Consider the following 16,681-nt stretch of genomic DNA (forward strand, 5'->3'; position numbering starts at 1 on the left):
GCAGAGAGAAAGTTTATCCACGATACTCAGTGAATAATGTGGAGACTCCACTCACAGGTATTGCACAAAACAAGTCCGTTCCCAAAGATTTGCCCTCAATAACACATGGATTTAAGGATACGTGAATTATAGAAATCACAAATCAGGACACAACTTAGGAAACACAAAACATTTACTTATTTGACTGACGCTTTTATTCAAGGTGATGATATAATTGGTTACATTTCTTTTGGTTTTCCAAGTGGAGCACAGGCAGGTCAAGTGACTTGCTCATGGTCACATGGTGTCAGTAGTGGGATTTGAATCCACAACCTCAGGGTTTGAAATCCTTAACCACTACACTACACTGCCTTTTATCGTAACACAGACATCTGCCACGTAAAAAGCATGTGGTGTCTTAACAGGTCCTATAACTAGAATCAAAGAAAGGGGACAAAAGCAGTGGCCTTATAGCTGGACCCACAAGAGCTGCCTAGCTGACCATACCTGCTCAGATGCGAGTCCCTGCTTACCCACTTGTGCACGGTGGTGAATAAAGTAAAGAATCACACCAATACTTGTATGCAGTATTTGAAGAGACATTTAAGAATGTCCAAAAAAGATGGATGGTACTGCATTTACAGTATATTCTCACATTTACATATCAATCTATATAAATAAAATGATAATGCCCTATTTTTGTCCTTTTAGATTTTTGGCTTTGTTTGATATTATTTATTTTTTGCACACTAAAAAACCTCATTTAAATCCTCAAATTGCATCTGGCCTGTTTGTATGTCTATTTGTTCACCAATCACGCAAAATCAGTTTTCATGAATGTTTGTGTGTTAGATTGACATTGGTCCCTCATACTGTATACAGTATATACCTCGTATATAAGCTATGTGGCATTTCAAAAATGTCATCAGGTACTGTGCATTATTCCAAAACAGTTATGCTGACCTTAATGAAAGTTTGCAAGTATAATAAACCTAAACTAAATTAAAATCCAGGCCACATGGTGTTTCAAATATTTCATCATTAAAGGCGGATATAATGCATCACACCAAAGTGGCTGAATCAAAGTTCATAATATTTGGCATTAAAATCTAGACTTAAAAGCTTTTCAAAAGTTCCATCAAGAAATGGGGTTACAACATACAAGGTGCAATATGTATATTTTATACACAAGAGGCTGGTCTCTTTCATCATAACGGGATGATTATCGATATGTTCTGCAAGGTAAACATTGCATAATTTACCGCTAGTAACAAAGATAAGATCTCAGACCGTGGCACAGTAGACAACCCCTCAGACTACGATCTGTAAATGATGGTCTGAACCTAATCAAAAAGTCCTACAATGTAGAGAGGAGAAAAAAAGTAACATTAGACGCTTTAATAGATTTGATGGTTACACAGAATCATGTGTTTCAACAGCCACAGTCTGAAACTTGTACAAAGAACTGCATAAAAAAAATTTGTGGTCCAACAGGCCCCTTATGCATCATGTTCTAGTAACAGCTGTTGAAATGGATACTGTGTACTGGTAGCAATTAAATCAAGAAGGAAATTAAGAACAAGCAGTGCACATAACAATACATTCTCAAAAAAGTAAAATTTAAATGTATCTTAGAACAGGCAAATCTGCCTAACAAAATATGGTATGCTACAGACATCAGCACCTCTGACCAATAAAGAAATGAGTCTTAAAGGAATAGTTTTTAACAACGTATAATGATGAATTCATAGTTTGCATAGTCATATCTTTTTCAGGTTGAGAAGTGTCACTGTGCATGAGGAGTCTGGATGTATCAGGTTTTACAATTGTTTAATGTTTTATTTATTTGCTCTGCTAAAATCAAGAATAGGTAGCATGTTATTCAAACACCCAGTTTAAGAAAGCAATAACACAAGTAAGACATGAGTATTAATGAGTTTATGCTTGTAACAGGAGACTTCCCACCTTTATAGGTTCCTCAAAATAAAAAAAAAAAACATTCTGTGGAAATTAATCACAAGGTATCCACATTTGGGAAAAAATCTTATTAGTAATATTTCTTAAATGATAACTAACTAGTCAGTCACCAAATATTTCTTGCTTACGGAGAAATTCAGGAGGATGTTGGTCAAAATGCAGTTAATTTGTCGTTTTGTCGTTACTGAATGATATAACATTTACAAAGAAACTCCAAGTTTAATTTCACACATAAGAAAATAACCTGAATGTTAATGATGGGTATAAACAGACCTTGGCACTATAAAAATCTACACTAATATAATAACTGAAATATCGAGAGTTGACATCATAGGAGAAGATTATAAAAACTGTGTTTGCCACTGTTCCTGGTGGAGTAAACTTCTGAGGACCAAGTTACAATTCTGATGACCTGAGCCAACACCCGGTTATTTTACAATCATATAAATATACTGTAAAAACGGAAGCAGAATCAGAAGTGTGCCCCACTATGGTTTAAAATTATATATCATTTAGGGAAAAAAAACATCTGGATTGTTAAGCTATGACAAGCTGATTAACAGTTTCCAGTTGCCTGTAACCTTGAATTGGAGTACCCGAGTTTGAAAGCAGATAGATGCTTGGAGAAAAGGAGTTTGTTTCCACTTAATAATTACAGTTCTGGTCAAGTTTATCTTAAATAGAGTGTATTAGATATTTCAAGGTTGTTTCTTTACTTCATTTTTCATCTTTTTACCTGCTTCAGAAAGCCCCTTTCTGGATTCCTTTTACTTGGCATTGTCAGGGATACATTTTCTTTGGTTAGATTGTAATGTAGAGCTGGAGCTACAAAAAGATTGGACTTCATTTAAAACAGAGACTGCTGTTCTGGGCTTTTTTTTTAATGTTTTTCCTGGTTTTACCTCAACCTCATCATTTTGTACCTCAGATGTGACGAAAGAGTCAGTGGAATTCCCGGGACATAATGTTTCTGTTTTCTATCCAAATGAACGTTTATTTGATCCGTGAAAATATATCAACTCAATTTCATTTTCCTCCTCAGATAAGAACCTTGGTGATTTGGGCCACCCCAGACGTCTCATTTGAAATCCCCCTGTGGGTTATTATACTGGCAATACTACTTGGATTGTTGGTTCTGGCTATTTTGACCCTGGTCATGTGGAAGGTAGGTTTTCCTCTTATTCTACTAGAATGATTATTTAATATTGATTCTGCAGCAATTTAGTAGTCATGTAGTAAAAAGTCAGTTGCTAGCCTTCAAGATTTAAATGTTGATACATTAAAATGCTTCCAGTTTTAGAAGCCAGAAGCACTGAACATGTGCTTTACTCCTCATCTGTTTTCATTTATTGACAGGTTATGTTTGTTCATGAAGACGTCAGATATCCAGTTTATTGGTTGCTGTTTGTTTTATTTCTCTTTTTAACATTTGGAAGTTTCTTTGGTGTTTTCACTGTTTGCTCCCATTGACATGCCAAATTAACCCTTTACACTGATTGACATAAATGCTCACTTACCCTGAGAGTGCATTGGAGGTTAACCCACCAGCAGGAGGTGCTAGTGCCTTGGATGTAAAGAAATATTTTGAGGAAGGCACACAGAAACCAGCACTACACAAGATATCATGGCACGTTACACACAAACGTATATACACCTTTGCAAATTTCAAGTGCAAACGGACCTTCAGTTGTGTTTTTGTACTGGATGGGTAGTACCACATAGACACGGGGAGAACGTGGATGGGCAACCCAGAATGATTCTCAACCCAAGGCACAAATACAATGGTAGTGCCCATCTCTACACCACTCTTCAGGTCTTATCTACCTGTCCTCAGTCTGCATGTGAACAAGAGATAGTTGAGAAGGATTTTCACCTGGTATTGAGTTAATTATTAGCATTACCTAAATTGGCAAAAATCTTGGAATACTCTTCATTTCCATGTCCAAGCTCATTTCACACCAATCAGACTCAATATATTCTTCCTGACCATCCCAAATGCAATTACAAAAATAACTAAATCTGACATCATACCAGTCAATCAGCATCTGATGTCACTTTTACTTTGGCACACCAGCTCTGTTCAATGTGACTGATGTCATCTCTTGTTCACACTGTAAATGTTAGTCTTTTATTCAGATGGTCCTTTATTCCATATAATCTTTCCTTTCATCTTTGGGCAAAATTTGGCTAGTGAAGTATCCTGTATCAGTCATTATGTTTGATGTCTACAACAAAAACATTATTACCCTTTACAATTAACTTATTTGGTCCAAAATAATGCCTAAAGAAACTTTTTTTTTTTTACTGTAATCACCAGAATGCTTAACCAGAAAACAGATGAGACCTCTGCCATGGACACATAGGCTAAAACAGCAACACTGTATTTGATGCCAAAGTGCTCTGCCTCATAGAAGCTAGAATAAGGGTCAGCTGGCAGCTGCAACAGTTTTATCAAATTTGTCCTGCTGTTGTACTCTTCTGCCCCACTGTGGCCATCATGTTAACAACAACCCAAAAAAACCTAAATGGGAATTTCTTTTTACAGTTTAGCTCATTACAGGAATAACTCGATAGTAATGCATTTAATAAATACAAAATTAAAACATGTTCAAAGTGAATTTTATAGCAAATATTTAATTTTTTATGATTTCAGAATTTTTTAAGGTATTTTCATTCCAACAATCCTATTTTTTAGAGGATTCCTGATCATTAGAATTTGCCAGATCTGGTCATAATTAAGCAGGAAAAATTTTGCTGAGTTTTCTATGCTTACAAATCATCATTTTCAAGGCCCCTGTGTAGAGGAAGCTAGCTGAAGTTTTTGCTTTTTATTATTTTGGCCTAACTTCAATCAAAAAAATTAATAAATAGTAAAATTTAAAACCCTTAGAGGAATTGAGAGAGTAAGGTGATACTCAAAATAAGTTACATGGGACACAAGAATTACAAAGAATGGTAGAGAGCAGAAAAATGATTGTGAGGGATACTCAAAAATTTTTTAACAGTTTCTATAGCTTAGCCAAAATTATCAGAAAATTCTTGTAGCTATTTCTGTATTTAATTTGAAATATCCTGCTTAATACTGGAGCACCAGCAAACAGTGTGTTTGCTAGCACATGTGTAGCTGCCCCTCAAATTGGCTTTGTGCATTGATTTGTGTTTTTGAATTTCATATTCTGAGGAAGGAATCAATAATGAAATGGGGGTCATATATGTAAACAGAGTCAATGCTGTTGTTAAAAGCATTGTAAGTCACTGGCATCACAGATTGTGAGTTCTGAGAATGACCAGGTAGTTATTGAAGATGCGATAAAAGAGCCAGTTAGTGCAGATTTCAGACTGATACACAAAGGCTTTTGATTCCCGCTAATCCAAGGCTGGCCATGTTGATGGTGCTCATGTATAAAAAATAATACATGAGGTAGAAACATCTAGCTATCCTACATGTTCTGTATACTCAAACTATTCGATAATAAACTACAAGCAATAACTTAATGTAATATTTTAAAGGCACTCCTTATTCAATATACAGTAATTTGATGGACAGTTTTAATTGATTGATTTAATTGACCAATCATCTTAATGCAGTCACTGTAACCTCTTGAAATGTTAGGTTTGACAACATGCACACTACACTTTTCCAAAACATTTTGACCACTGGGGATACAATGGTTATGAGCATTGAATCTTATACATGCACAATCAAAACACAGCCATTGTCTCAAGTTTTGTATATTAAGGAAGTGGATAGCCTCCCAGTAGTAAAAGGGACTACTAAGGAGGTACTGAGAGATTTGGAAATTGTAGAGGGAGAAGTGCTGCTCAGATTGAATAGGCTGAAATCAAACAAATCACCAGGACCAGATAATATTTACCCTCAAATTCTTAAGGAGGCCAGCAAGTACATACAGTATATAAACCCTTGACACATATTTTTAGGAGGTCACTGAGCACTGGGGAAATTCCGAAGGACTGGAAAATGGCAAATATCATCCTATTATATAAAAAGGAGACTGATCAGATCCAAGCAACTATAGGTCAATAAGTGTAATATGCATGACAGGAAAATTAATGTAAGGAGTCACTAAGGATTAGATTGAGCAACACATGGCAAGAACAAGAGTTTTACTGAACAGACAGCTGGTTTCAGAAGAGGGAGGTCGTGTTATACTAACATGTTGGAATTCTATGAGGAAGCAACAAAAGGGTATGATCAAAGTGGAGCATATGATATTATTATCTTGATTTTCATAAAGTATTTGATAAGATGCCAGACGAAAGGTTGGGTATCAGACTAAAAGTAGTGGGAGTTCAGGGTGATGTTTTTAGATGGGTGGAAAATTGACTGAGACTGAGGAAGCAGAGGGTGATGATGTGAGGAACCTCATCAGAATTGGCTGACGTTAAGAGTGGTGCTCCACAGGGGTCAGTGCTAGGGCCACTGCTATCTTTAATACATTTTAATGTATGTACAAATGTTCTGGATATGAATATATGCAACAAGCTGGTTGAGTTTGCAGATGATTCCAAGATAGGTGGATTTAAAGATAATCTGGAATTTGATAAATAATTATAGAGGGACTTGGATAGCATAGAGTCTTGGGAAGATTTGTGGCAGATGAAATTTAATTTTAGTAAATGTAAAGTATTACATGTAGGAAGTAAAATGATAGGTTTGAATACACAATGGGAGGTCTGAAAATCGAAAGTACATCTTATGAGAAGGATTTAGGAGTCATAGTGAAATCGACACTATCAACTTCCTGACAGCTTTCAGAAACCATTAACACTAGAATTACCAGAGCCTACGAAAAAACTCGTAAATCCGGCCCACCTTAAATCCTTTCTCACCTCTCCGTCAGCGTCTTTTGTCCTGTAAATGTGTCGATAAGCAGCAAGCAGCCTGGTATCCCATCCCCCCACCCACCGCCGCAGTTCAATTCCCAAAGAAGTTTCTCCGTGCTCAGTGTTTATCTTCGAGTGAAATGCTGGAGCTTTATAGGGTAAAAAAAGTACATTGTCATTTGGAATACATGCATTTCATGTGTGTTCTGTGTCAACAACAATCTATGTAAAAACATCGTTAATACAGAAACGTTTTTCACGTTTTATTAATAATTGACAAAATGTAGACATGAAATGTATAATGGGTGAAGCCTGAAATACAAATATGAAATAAACACTTTCACAAAAGGTACAAGTATAACAAAACAAGTGCACTTTTATTCAAGAATTTAACCGAAGATTAAATAAGATATAAGATAGCAAGGCTAGTATGGAAAAAACAGGTGTAGAAAATGGGCAAATATTCTAAATCAATTTGCTGATTTTTTTCTAATACATTGATGTAGCCACAAGGAGAAAATTCTTAATTGCTTCTCTATGAAATATTTTCTTAGCCATCACACCTGAGACTAAGTCACAAAACATGTTCTGTCTCCAGCTGGAGTTTATCTTTGGAAGACTATGAATCACAGCCAGATGTAGAAGGACTAAAGGATGGCCTGAAAGAACAGGAGACCATGCCGTGTTTTCAGCACCTTATTCTTCACTGAACATTGCTGGCACTACTGTCCTTTAATGACATCTAGGAAGGCCCAGACTGTTTAAGCAGCCTTTACCTCATTCCTCCTGATGCACCAGCTGTCTGCCTCCTCATAGGCCCAGATCTTTTTCTGCCAAATGTTAACTGTCATCTTTGTGTACATTTTGGGAAAAATGGACCTGAAAGTCATTTGGCTAATGTCCAAATTCATACTTTTCAGATTCATGTTCCATGTTAGGTCATGAACTATTGATACCATGAAGCCCTGAAGCAATACATATCAGCAGTGACCTGCTCTTTGTTTTCACTAATGTCACGTTTTGTTTTGTGCACATGGCCTCTAGATAATATGCAACTGACAATGCTGGATGGTACTAGAGAAGAAGGAACTTTGCTCAGTCTATTGTGAGCCTTTAGACTCCTAAAGTGAAAGAGATCTTTGGGTAAACTTTAGTCACATGATATTTTGTACGATGCAGTGGCAAGTAGGAAAGGCAAGAAATTTAATTTTCCAGATATATTATTTTACTACTACATAACGTAGTTTGCTCAAATGTAAGTAATCCAATATCCAAGTGTCGTGGGCAGCCGACACTTATGTAGCTCTAAATGGGATGCTGGTCCAGCACAGGTCTGATTCCTGCACACCACCACCACCTCACTTACATAGGGCCTATTTAGAGGATCCAGTTAACCTAAAACGTCTTTGGGATGCAAGAGGGACACTTGTGTACTTGGAGAAGAAAACCATTAGACAGGAGTAGAACATGCAGGCTCCACACAGATAGTGACTAGGCGTGGGACTGGAACCCAGGATGTTGAATCTGTAAGCCAGCAGTTTTGCCACAGTGTAGCACTTTGACGCACGCAACGCTCAATGTCTGAAAGTGTATTATAGTATTTGGACAAACGCTTTGTATTTATTTTCCCTATTAAAGGTGCAGGTTAGGTTCCACATACCTTCTTAATGCAGTCAGTTGCTTAATCCAAATGTCTTTTACAAACATTCACACAACCATCCAAGGTCAGGCAAGCTCTTCGGGCATATAAACATACTTTATGTTCCATTAAAGTGGCACCACTAAGGAGTGACGACTATCTATCTTTTGAAGTAATTACATTGAAAAACCCTAAATGCTCCTCAGATACAGAAAACGAGGTGAAGCCAACTAAATGTGTTCATCCATCAAGAAAAAGCAGAGCCAGCTTTTGGTTCAAGGTGAAGGCTAACTGGTGGTCACTCTTCAATGTAATCAATCATACACAGGATGCACAAACTATCACGGGGCCACACGTAATTACTTGAGGCAGCGTTCTGGCACATCTGGAAAACTGGCTTACCAGAATTCTTCTTGAAAACAAAGAAAAAATAATGTTTCTTGTTCAAATGAACTATACAAACCAAACAAAGTACTCCATTTTGACACCAGTTTTACTTAAATTTAGCGAGATAAAATTTTCCACATCTACTGTACCACACTAGTAAGTTTATTATTATAGTCTTTGACGAGTTTTTTTTTTTTTTTAATTTTATTTCATTTTTGGATGATTTTGACGAGAGACCAACTTTTTTTGTCAAACTCCTGTAGTCTGTCTTCATACGTTTATGTGAATATTCACTTTGGGCCCTGAATGTTGCCCTGCCTGACTCAAAGCACCTATAGTGGAAACTAATTTAAAAAACAACTGCAAGAAAGTACCTCCAGTTCTTGGAAAAGACATGTTTGCGAAAATGTAACAAGCTGTTGACATACTCAGGGGGATATAAGCAGGGATCTGTATAAGCCAAGCAGAACACTGCGATCTCGGTCAGCATTTGAAACAGTCTAAAGATATAACTAACTTGACAATGAAACCTTCACTTCCTTCTTTAGGCCCACAAGTATCTGTCATGTGTGTGTGTTTTGTTAAAGGTGCTAAAGTTTCAGGTTTCATATGAAGACACTCTCACTTGTTTGTATGGCTGTTATCAGAATCAGGGGTTAAAAACCTCCTTAAGCAGTTCTCACAATCACAAAGAAATCACAATCCTCAACTATCAGGATATGGAAACACTTAAACATGATTGCTCTGCTCTCAGCTTTATTTGTTTCCCTTGTTTTCTTCTTTATCCCTGTTTGTGTCCTAATGTTTGCATCATTAGCCTATGACAATTCTCACGATTGCTATTGACACCCACATGCAGATGAACACATACAATAATGGCATTGTTGTTCTGCAATAATTACTTCCCAAAATTTGTAGGCAGGGCCGTCTTAACGCATGGGCACGCTGGGCAGTTGCCCAGGGGCCCCACAAACATAGGGGCCCAATGCTAATCTATGTATGTTGTGACTTGCTGAGTGGTTCTGTAGGTAGGGGTCCCAGTGCACTGCTTTGCCCGGGGGCCTATAATGCTGTTAATACGGCCCTGTTCATAGGTGTAATATAATTTAAACGTATAATAAAGTATAGCATTAGCAATATTCTTGTGCATTAGGATGAGTGACATCTTTCATCGGCATACCACTTGAGGTGGGTGTCCCAGTGTGTGGTACAGAACTGCAGGGCTCAATAAAGCCTTGATACACGTGTGGAGGTGGGCACTGGCAGGAACAACAGTGTTTGCTAGGATGATGGGTAAAAAAGTACCATGGTACAGTAAGTTATTCACTAATTCTGCAGCTTGTGAACATATTGTGGGGTGTTGATAGAAGTTGCCCTACAAGTCATTACAGTATATTTGAGGCACTTACAAGGTGACATTAGACTGCTCTTACTTAGTACAAATATGTGTGTGTTTGAGGTGTGCTGTCCAGACTACATACCTGAGCCACCTAAGAGAACTTTGGGAGGGCAGTCACAAGGTCCCCTGAAGACATTCTTGATCCCAGAATTAACAGGGGAATTTATCTCAGAGCCCAACTGACAGAAGGAAGTGAGGTCAGACTATCTAGAAATGGGAGGTAAGAGGGTAATGAGAAAGTCACCCACTAACAGACAGGACTTTTGACTGTTGTAGGGCAGAAACAGAATTCATTGTTTTCTCGAGTCTGTATTTGTACCTTGGATACTCCTTCTGGGTTCCACTCCTTTACTTCTCATAAAAGTAGCTTTGCCCTCCTTGGTGCCATTCAGAGATCAGGAATGGCTCAACAATGCATCCTGTCATCCACAATTTAAAAGTGGCTAATAAGATTTTACTTGACAACTCACTGTAGGGCATTTAAAAGTAAATATCAGCACACCACTTGACTAAAAAAAATCATGAAGATGAAGAGAAGAGAACATTATTTATTTAAACAAGCTGACATCCATTTTCTGCCAAAACATAGTTCATCTATCTTTTTTACTTGGCAAAAACGAATATCATTCACAACTGGAATGGAGTGTGACAGAATGTGTCCCAACTGAGAGGGTAATTCTGTCTACTTTTGCTCTAGTCAAGTATTTTCTGACATATACAGCAATGTTTCTGTTTCCTTTGTCATACTGCATATGCACGTGTCACAGGTTAGGACCAAGACAGGTCCAAATTAACTTGAAAATTACAGTGAAATAACTGGAATGTTTCAGTCATATGTATAAGAAGATGTCAGGAAATGGGAAATTAGCATAGGACAGGAACCAAGAAGAACCAAAACTTTAACCAAAGCAAACATTCAAAACATTGTCCAGACCAAAGTAAACCCCAATTCTTTATTTTAAAAAGTGCTGTAGATTTTTACTCTTATTCATGTCCAAAATTTCAGACACCTTGCCAAGCACACCACCATCTTCTATAGGAATGACTTGATGACATTACACTCTGTGCATCATCAGTTCATAAATATGAACAATATGGCTGAATCCATAAAAAGCAATATACAAAGTAATATAAAATACAGTAAACAAAGTGTCTGCATTATAACATTGAGAAAATAACAAAAATAAACGAACAAACCTTATAACAACAAACACAGGTAAAAATTAAAGAAATAACACAACTATTAAGAGGTTCCTAACAACAGTGAACATACTCTCCAAGTGCAGTTTCATGTTTTGGTTGAATTTTCTTTGTGAGTTTATTACTTGGAGTAGAGTTTGCCCTAAAATATTTTGGGTTCCTTGATGTCATTCTGGTGCTCTTATCTGATGAATATTGGATTCACATTGACACTCGCCTGAGTGCTCACCATTTCAGTTCCAGTGCAGCACACAATATACTTGACAAGCTGCAGAATTCACATACGCCATCTTGTCAGCTGATCTGCACAATTTATACAGAATTGTACATTCCATCTGTAACACTGGACTGTCACACACAGGTGTTTAGTGGGTAAACAAAGAACCACACATCAGTAATAATATATAAGGTTATCGTGCCATTTAAAGGTCTTTAAAATATTCAAGAAAAATATAAATATGATGATAATGTTTATAAATATGATGAACAACCCAGCATTACTCACTTTTGGCATGGAATATGCTTCATGCACAGAACAATTCAGAGTGAATGTTTTGATGGGACGAGTGGGGTCTGAGAAAATGGAAAGATCGGTCTCCTGCCTTGTGCCTGTTGTGGTTGGAATAGCGTCCTTTAAAATCCTGTGAAGGAAACAGCAGGTTTGAAAAATGTAAGGATATGTACATTATTGTTAATGTCTTGTCACATTTGAATGACATAAATGGTTTCTACTTCAATTGCAGGTTTCAGCCCACTCTTCTAAAGTAATCAAATAAATGTTACCCTTTGTATTTATTTATTTCTTTTTCTTTTAGTGTGGATTTTTCGACCGAGCAAGACCACCACCAGATGATGTTTCAGACCGGGAACAGTTGACCCCAGACAAGTCAGCAGAAGCATGAGAGGGTCCGAGTCTTACAAGAAGAAGGCTTTTCAAATCTTTAACAGAGAGACAAAAAGGACAAATCAGCTGTTTGGTCATTCACCTCCGTCTTGTTAAGGAAGAACAGGATTGTGAGATGTGGCTGGTTTGCAAGCTGCCTTAATCCACAAGTGCCATGAGACCTGAACCTATGCAACATGTTTGAACACAGAGGAACTGTGAACTGGCCGCCTGAAAAGCTGCTTGCCATGTGAAATTCAGCTCCTCGTCAGTGTGCACGTTTTCTATACTTGGATTATGCCATTGTGCAGGATACAGTGGACTGAACACACACCAAAGTCTGAAGCCGTGATGTCTTACAGAACACATTCCTTTTGCTCGACGTATTTTGTATATCGTGTTTTACATTGTGGACTTTGGATTTTCCTTTTCTTCTAACATTATGAGACTCTTAACCTGAATATTTTTGACCTCCTAGAATGATCTACAAAGGAACCCTCTATTGTGTAAGTCTCCGGTAGACTTGGAATTTTAAGTTCAGTAATCAACAAGCTACTGTTGATCATCAATCATCGCCATGCAAGATTGCAGTCTGTGAAAAATTGATATTGAACTTCTGTGTCTATGTGATCCCCTCAGTGTCTGTCGATGAGTAAGAACTGAAAATTGGCAGTTCCTTTCCAAGCAGCGCAGATATAAAAAAAAAAAAAAAAGAATCGGGAAAATTTCTTTAATGTAAAAATCTCTAAAATTTGCCATCTGGTTTGAACAGTGCTGCGTGCTGCCTAAGGGAGTGTGCTTTCATTAATAAGAAGCATACAGAATTCTACTCTACCAATGATGAAATTAAACGCCACAAAAAAATTAGAAAGTGTTGCAATCTCTTGCCTATGGTTTATTACTAACCATATTTAAAGTATGATTGTGAGTGCAGTAACTTTCACCTGGAAAGGCAGTGGGGTCTCCAACAGTGGCAAATTACATGACACATTCCACCTCACAACTACTCAACATGAAATATTCAGTTTAAGTCAACTAATCGTCTTTTCACCTCACCCTAGAATTAAAAATATGTGTTGCTAACACCAATGCAACATGAGAATTAGAATATTATCAATTAAAGGTGAAAATGGCACTCGCCAAACTTAGAATTAACTTGAAAATCATTCAGAAAATAAGGTCTAAAGCAGGGGTCTCCATCACTACTGTGGCTGCAAGTTTTCATTCTAACTCCTTTCTTAATTAGTGACCAGTTTTTGCTGCTAATTAACTTCTTTTCCTTTCATTTTAATTGACCTATTTTTTTTTTTAAAGATTCAGTCCTCTGAATTGCTTCATTTATTCCTTAAATGGCATCCGAACAGAAGTAAGATGCAAAGTTAGCCAATAGATGATTGGCTAAGTCGGGGCCTCAAGCTCCAATCAGCTTCTTAATTAGAATCCAATTCTTGTTGTTAAATAAAAATGTTATTTAATTCTATGGCTTGTTGGTGTTCACATTCTGCCACAGCAGACATTTCCGAAACTGTTGATTTACTTTTTTTCTAAGAACACCCTCAATGTGCTTTGTGGACCTGAGCTGACCAACATTACTGAGAACTTCACTTTTCTTTATTTTGAGATATTGTGTAATAGACACAGGTTGCTGGTTGTGTGTTGGCTTGTTTTATATGTCATTATTGTTTGGCTGCTAATTAAGGAAAAAAGAAGTAATTCGGGGTCTGAGTCCTAAATAGCAAGTCAATTAAAATTAAGATAAAACGGCTAATTAGCGGCAAATACTGGCCACTAATTAAGAAATGGTTTAGAATGAAATCCAGCAGCCACAGTAGTGACCAAGGCCAGAGCTGGATACCCCTTGTCTGAAAACGTCTAAAATGTGAACAACTTGTAGAGTGGCTGTTTGCACTGTGCTTGTCCTCCGTAATAAATGGGTGTGCAGGGCCTCTACTACAGTTTTGCATTTGCCATTCCTACAAAATTTGTTTGCCGCTGCCTTACATTTGTTCTGCTGTGGACAACATAAAAGTCATATTACTGTGGTGGGATGCAACTGTTTAATTTATTATAGATCAGATAGGACAGCAATATTCAATAATTACAAATGAATGATATTTATTTTATATTGCCCTTTTCATGATGACCAATCTAAAAAGCATAAAGAAGCACAATGGTAATGAGACTGCTACCACAGAGAGAGGTCTTGGTTTTATATTAGTACAGATTTATAATCAGAAAAGAAAGCAAAATGTCCGACACCCTCTAGTCTCATGACAAAGACGGCTTAGGAACGCAAACTGCTAATTAATTTATTGAATGCTTTATTTCAAAGAGTAGCAATAACTGATGTGGGAGCACAGAATAGTGGCCAGCTCAGTGCATAGTTGCAGGAATTGATTTTCTTATGCTGATAAATTCAAGGTCAGTGTTTCCCACAGAAAATGTTTTTGGAAGAGCATCATTCGCTTTTGGACACGGCCATGATGTATGTAGTCACACTTTGTGTGAATTCAGTGCATGTATATTACATAGTTTTGAATGGTTTACTGAATATTTTACATGGCGTCTTTGGAAGAACCTGCTGAAGTGTAAGAGTAGAATGTCACTGGTAGAGCTCAGTTAAATTATAACTGAAATATGCAATATTTAATTAAAGTGCCACAAACTTCATTCTGGGGCCCTGTGATGGGCTGGCATGCTGTCTAGAGACATTTCTTGCTTTGCACCCAGTAGTGCTGGGATAAGCTCAGGCCTTCATAACCCTGCCTTGGATAAGGTGTGTGTTTGAGAACTGAAGAGCATGTTGGTACATCCCATTGATGAAACACTGCAAAATTATACAGACCATTTTTCTTGAATGGCCAGTTACATTACTGCGATTTTGTAATTTAAAATTCAACATGATTGTTTTCAACTTTAACAACCCTTTGAAGTAAAGAACTAGCAGCAGTTTAGACCCCCTGATAATTGACAATTACTTGACCCTCGTTAGAGTTCATCAAGTGGTATGTCAGGTTTACAGCCAGCTCTATACTGGCCCTACGTGAGTGAGCCTGAGCGTTGAGTGCACCCTGACATGTAACGGTGTCCCATCTGGGACTCGAGTTTGCTTTGTAACCAGTTCTTCCAGGATATCCAATGGCTCTCCAAGACTATTAATCACAGTTTGTTATATGGTCACCAGATAGCACTCCAAATGAAGTGGTGTGGACCTGTTGCATGTTTAAAAATGAGAACAGGTCAGTCAGTCCCTTTTACATTTTGAAATATTTGCCATTATATCTGTTTATCTGTTTAGAGGCAGAAAGTTCTCTTGAGAACCTTCACTGGATAGTTTGTTTTACCCTCCATACTAAGAAAAGTGTGTTAAACACCCTTCCCTATCATTTATTATAAGAATGGATCCATTTTGTGGCATAAAATAAAACACAAAGATCTCTGTTAACCACCATTGTTCTTTCAGAATCATACTGTAAAATTGTATTTCTCATTTGAAGCCTACAGAGCCTGCCTAACATTCCCTGTCACCCAGTAGCCCCAGTATAGCCTTCAGCTCCTGCTGTCCTTTTTCCCAGCTTGATGTCTTCTTTCATGCTGACAGGTCACAATCCTACTTTATTTCAGCTTATACAACGCCTTTTCTCTGCCCTGAACACAACCTCTCCAAGTTTTTATCTTCCCCTCTCATGCTGACTTTCTCTTTTGACGTATTTAAGCCAAAAGAAATCACTGCTGAATATGACTATAAGAGAATATTCAGCATCTACTCTCCTGTGCATATAACATTGTGTTTGTGTGTTTGAAGTCATCTTCTCAAGGAAGCGTTAAAAATACAGCCCAGTGAAGGCCCAGTCCGTGACAAGCACTCCGCTTCTTCTGAACTCGCTGCATGTGTGTAGCCTTTCTGACTTCAATGCATTGTGGTGAAATGCCTTCTTAGTGTTGCACGCACACAATTGCCTTTTGGCAAAATCGGAAATGGCAGAAAGTGACGCATTTTTTTTCCCTTTTGTGTGTTCATTTACTCAAGAGACTGATTAACAACATAGCAATCGCATGTCTGTTAGAACAAAACAGACCATCCAGCCCATCTGGTAAGAGTCATCTCAATGCAGTTCCAGTCTGGCACTGCCTCTGCCAGCTTTCATTCGGTATAGCAAATGTGGATGGCAGTTATTCCATTTGGTTTGCTTTTCGGTTGAAGGTTCTCCTTATTTCATCCTGAAGTCAGTAATAGTACAGTATATATGAAACAGCACTGAGGGCTTTGTGCGACGTACTACAGCTGCGAAAGTATAATAAAAGGAAAGCTGCTATAATGCTATTGTTATCTTGAAAGAGATCTCAAGTCAGCAGAACCTGCCAAAAACAA

General features: G+C 37.5%; 1 protein-coding gene across 1 annotated transcript in view; it reads left to right on the plus strand.

Annotated features, from left to right (window-relative positions):
- Positions 1-13,599, plus strand: part of itga8 (integrin, alpha 8) — a 250,776-nt gene extending 237,177 nt beyond the window's left edge. The window contains exons 29-30 of the mRNA XM_028817120.2: positions 2,999-3,121; positions 12,242-13,599. Of these exons, the coding sequence (XP_028672953.2) occupies positions 2,999-3,121; positions 12,242-12,328 (210 nt within the window). The 3' untranslated portion in view covers positions 12,329-13,599. The remainder of the gene's footprint in view (positions 1-2,998; positions 3,122-12,241) is intronic.
- Positions 13,600-16,681: the final 3,082 nt, after the last annotated feature.

The sequence above is a fragment of the Erpetoichthys calabaricus genome, chromosome 13 (genome assembly GCF_900747795.2).
Source record: "Erpetoichthys calabaricus chromosome 13, fErpCal1.3, whole genome shotgun sequence".
Lineage (NCBI taxonomy): Eukaryota > Metazoa > Chordata > Cladistia > Polypteriformes > Polypteridae > Erpetoichthys > Erpetoichthys calabaricus.